Source organism: Sphaeramia orbicularis, chromosome 21 (assembly GCF_902148855.1).
Source record: "Sphaeramia orbicularis chromosome 21, fSphaOr1.1, whole genome shotgun sequence".
In the NCBI taxonomy this organism is placed as follows: Eukaryota; Metazoa; Chordata; class Actinopteri; order Kurtiformes; family Apogonidae; genus Sphaeramia; species Sphaeramia orbicularis.
Genome location: NC_043977.1, coordinates 5,003,531 through 5,008,705, shown reverse-complemented (window position 1 = coordinate 5,008,705; position 5,175 = coordinate 5,003,531). Strand labels below are relative to the sequence as shown.

The following is a 5,175-nucleotide window of genomic DNA, read 5'->3' as shown; positions in this document are numbered from 1 at the left end:
ACTGCACTGACTTCTTTTCAGACATTTCAGGTTTTTCATATATTTTGTGAAAGGATCGTTTGTAATTTTCATGTCATTTTACTTTTTTATATGAAAAGACAGAGAAAATTGTGAAGTTGTCAGTATTTATAGGTTATTCGTATGGTATTTTACTGCTCTGATCCACCTGAGATCAGATTGGGTTGTATTCCCTGAACTTAAATGACTGTTTTTTTTCTTAATGACTTGCATTTTTTTATTCCTTTTTTTCCAAACATGTCACATTACCACTCAACAAATACTAACATTAGAGCATTGGTAAACTACCCACCCATGACCAGAAGGAGTCTGAATATCGATATAGTGTCTTTTTTTTTTTTTAATCTCGCACACATCAACTTTGAGGATCCATGTATATAAATATAACACTGGGTTACAAACAAATGTTTTTTGCAAGTTGTCCTGGCCTGGGGATGCCTCGGGGTCCCCCCAAAAGAGCTGGAGGAGGAGTCTGGGGAGAGGGAAGTCTGGGCATCCCTGCTTAGACTGTTACCCCCGCGACCCGGCCCCGGATAAAGCGGTGGATAATGAATGAATGAATGAAAGATCGGACTTTTTGGTCAGTTTTGGTCCATGGGTCAGATGTTTGACACCCACGGTTTAAGATAAGTGAAAACAGCGTCCTGGAAGTGTGCAAAATCAATCTACAAATCTTAGTCTGCGGTGGATAAAAGCCTGTAAAGCTTCTGTGTGAGTTCGTCGTCTCACCTGAGTTTCTGTGAGCATGAGCGACGTGGCCACCTCGAAGCGTTTGGGCCTGGACAGGTACTTATTCAGCTTGAACTGGTTTTCTAACTCGAGCAGCTGCTGGCTCGTGAACGCCGTCCTGGGCCTCCGACACTTCCCCAGTAATCCTGCCTGAGCCTGGACTGAAAGGAAAAATATAAAACAGAGAGATGATCATCTGTACTCACATTTCAGTACGTTTACAGGCAGATTTATTAGTTTATTACACTGGTCAACAACACATTTATTGTTTCAGTTTTTTGAGCTGATTTAGGATAATTTTGGTGCTGAATCCAAAAATCACATTCGTTTTGTTCAATCAGGTCAACTTTCTGAACTCTGCTACATATTGGCTTTTTAACATTTTTGCTTACATTTATGGGCATTTTCACATCATATGATACAAAATTCTTTCATATTTCTTGCAGTAAACAAGTTCTGAAGATTTTACTTTTGCCAATTTATGATTAATAGTTTTTTTAATATTACAGGTGAATCAAATGGCTTCAACTAGAAGATCTTGCAAAAATAAACCTGACATATTCTTCTACATCTGTGGTGAATACACCATTGTACCTAACAGGAATCCTGTTAGAAAATGATTTTGTTTCTCTTAAAACCTATTTTGGGTGAGAACTATATAAAAAATCAACTGATAAAGTCACAAAAATGTAATCAATTTTGTGAGACGATCAAATTTTTCAAAATCAAATTAGCAAAAAAAACCCTGACCTGATTGAAAAAAACAGATGTCATTTTTGGATTTAGCGGTGCAAAATGGTCCGAATTCAGTTAAAAAAACCTAGACAACTTACAAAAAACACTTTTTTGTAACCCAGTGTTATTACTTTGAGTAGCATTTTAGCAGTGTTTCTGTGGTGAATTCTTGTAAATAACTGTATATAGTCGTGACGGTACTGTTTTGGAGTGTTCTACACTGTAAGCATTTACTAAAATGCTTTAACCCTTTCATGCACAGTGGTCACTCCAGTGGACAGTTCTTCTCCAGCTGTTCTCTTGTATATTCATGGGTTTTGATGTTTTAGTTCCATCTCAGCCAACACAGTGGACACTTACGCACCATCTCATACCCTGACATTCAGACCATTACTGTAACTCTGCTGTTCTAGATAAACCTGATCTGCACTAACATGTTTTAGTGTAAATCAATTGTTATTTGTTAGACAAAAAGTTTTTTTTTTGCATATTATCTCCATGAAGTGAGTAATTACTAGCATTAGAATATGTTAAAATGTGAGAAGACATCAGATTAGCAGCATTAAACACGTTTTTATTTCATTGTTTTCATCTCACTTTCTGATATTGGGTTTTAAACACGTTTCTTTACTTCAAAAATTAAATGCATGGATATTTTTGGAACTCTATAGATAGAACGATAGAAGGATAGAACGATAGATAGAACGATAGAACGATAGAACGATAGATAGATAGATAGATAGATAGATAGATAGATAGATAGATAGATAGATAGATAGATAGATAGATAGATAGATAGATAGATAGAACGATAGAACGATAGAACGATAGATAGATAGATAGATAGATAGATAGATAGATAGATAGATAGATAGATAGATAGATAGATAGATAAGATTTTTTTTTAAAAATGCAAGTCCATTTTTGCTATAACACACTGTTTTAAGTATTTATTACATATAACAATGATAATTAATGGCCAGATATTGACAGTTAAGTTCATCCTGAAAAAGAATTGGTGAAAAAGACACTTTTATTGCAAAAAAAAAAAAAAAAAAAGGAAATCCATAGGTGGTCAGTTATAGTGGTAGTTCTTCTAGGGTTAAATGAGTATTTGTGTACTTTCACAGTTACTAAATACGCCTATTGGACCATCTGCACCAAAGAATAAAAAGCCAACATTTTGTCCATTTTTGAAACCATCCTTAAAGCGTCTCCGTCTTCCACTGGGGTTGGTTTTATTGTTGGGTTGCCACATGCCCACCTGTCTGCCCGTATATCTACTCCACGGTGTTTGTTAACATTTATAGTCATGATGTAAATAGGTGGTGAGAGGATATTGCCTTGGATGGGTAATAAAACACCCCAGAGCTCCATTACCTTAATGAAAACACTATAAATGTTATCAATTGATGAAGTAGTGGGGCTGTTTCAGGTGTTACCCACCCGTAAACGCTGAGCAGAGTTTTTATGAGATAAATTGTCCTTAAGCATCTCAATGTCACGGTCTTTTCAAAATCAGCATTAACACTGAAACTGGGACACCCATGAAGAAGTGAAGGCTTTGTGTCCTTCTGACATCATGACCCATTCATCTACTATATAATGTTAATACTGTTTCATCTTTTATGACTGAAGCCCCTCCACTGAGTTCCAGATGGACTTTGTTGAGGTCAACACTGGTATTCTTTTCCACAGACTTCTTCTATTTTAATTGGTTAAATTAATTCACATATTATATTATTGCTAAATATTTTCCTCTGACAGATGCAACACAGTAAACATGACACCACCACCCATCTGGATCTGAAGCCTGAGTCTGGGAAACAGCGTTACACAAATAAAATTATATTATTTTATCATGTTTGTTTATCTATCTATCTATCTATCTATCTATCTATCTATCTATCTATCTATCTATCTATCTATCTATCTATCTATCTATCTATCTATCTCTTAATTAAAATAACCCTCCGGTATCCAGGTGTGTCTTTTAGGCACACTTTGCACTTTGTGTCAAAAAACTTCATATTATTTTTCACAATTTAAATAAGGTTAGAATTCAAAAGTTGTTCATTTTTGCACGATCTTTAAAATTCTGTCCACCAACTCAAATGTGCACATTGTAAACAAAAGAAAATGACCAGACTAGCATCTGTCTGCCAAGTGTGCCTAAAATGCACTATTTCTTCCATTTGATCTGTATGATTAGGGCTGACCTGGATTTACAAAAATAAAATCAAATTAGAGCAGAAAAATAAATCAATATATAATATTTAATAGTTTGATTTATAGGTGTGCATTTTACGCACACTTCTTGGTGACAGATGCTAGTATTTTTGAACATTTGACCTAGCGCCAAAAATAATAATGCAAATTAATCAGTGTTGGAGTTAATCACTGACATATGCCAGGATGAAAAAATCAAATAATATGTGATCCACTTTTTATGTAGTATATTGAAAAAAAAATAAAAAATTGTGTGTTTTTTGCATTAAAAAATGGTTTGTTTACATTACAAACATGGCATTTAAAGGGTTAAAAATGTGACAGTTTTTGAGTATTTGGTATTTTTATTTACAGCTCAAGTTGATGAAATAGAAAAAAGTCTAAAAGAATTAAAAACAAACTGTATGAAATTTTTTTTTGCATTATTCCACAAGTGTGCCAAAAATGCACACTTGGTGCTTAGTAAGGACCTTGTTGGACGGGATACCAGAGGGATAAAAGAAAGAAAGAAAGAAAGAAAGAAAGAAAGAAAGAAAGAAAGAAAGAAAGAAAGAAAGAAAGAAAGAAAGAAAGAAAGAAAACACTTCGGTTCAACATTTAAACTGAACTTTCCTTCCTACCTCCAAAAGGGGGTGCACTCACCTCCATACTCCCCCAGTCTGGGGACCATGATCCCGGCTCGGATCCAGGGTTCCAGGGGGATGGACCCGGCCATGGGGGCCCCCTTCAGCTGCTCCGGGTAATGCTGGACCAGCTGCGTGAAGCCCGGGTACATAAAGGCGGGGTGCGCGGCCAGGGGGTACATGGAGCCGGGGTGCACCCCCAGCAGAGCCCCCTGGTGCAGAGGACTGAACCCGGACTGGGACAGACCCATGAAGGGGGGTTTGGACAGGAGCCCCCCCGGCTGGACCTGGGACGGGTTTGTTGGGTTCGTGTGGGGTGAGGGCGTCTCGGAGCCTCGGTTGGACCCCGGGCTGTCGCTGGGGCTCCTGGTGTAGTACCGACCCGGGGACACGGCGTCCGGGTCCGGGTCCGTCCTCTGCGGCTGCGCGTCATGCGCCAAAAGCGCATCAATGCGAAAGTTTTTGGATTTGTCCATGGGGGCGCACATCCTGTCCATGAACTGTCCGACCACCTCTGATGCAAAACTACAACTTTCACTTCACAAATGAAGTCAGTCTGTAATTTGCGAGGCTGTCGGGTGCAGGTCTGGCACCTCTCTGACCCACTGCACTTCAGCCCTGTGCGTAAAAGCACTCCAGCCGCACTCCACTGCACCAGAGTGTGCGTGGATGTGATTGGCCAGAGCACTGAAGGGGCAGGATATGATGCACACATGAGGCCTTCAGTACATGTGAGCTAAGGGTCCGAACAGCCCAAAGCATCAGGTCAGTGCTTCTCAAACTTTTTACAGTGGAGTCCCCCCTGAAATAGACTTTTTTTTTTTTTTTTATGCAAGTACTT

At 38.5% G+C, this 5,175-nt stretch overlaps 1 protein-coding gene across 1 annotated transcript in view; it reads right to left on the bottom strand.

Moving 5' to 3' along the window:
• LOC115412799 (motor neuron and pancreas homeobox protein 1-like) overlaps positions 1 to 4,810 on the bottom strand; it is an 8,308-nt gene extending 3,498 nt beyond the window's left edge. The window contains exons 1-2 of the mRNA XM_030125459.1: positions 4,354 to 4,810; positions 748 to 908 (exon numbers count right to left, since the gene is read on the bottom strand). Coding sequence (XP_029981319.1) covers positions 748 to 908; positions 4,354 to 4,810 — 618 coding nt within the window. The remainder of the gene's footprint in view (positions 1 to 747; positions 909 to 4,353) is intronic.
• Between the last annotated feature and the right edge of the window lie 365 nt (positions 4,811 to 5,175).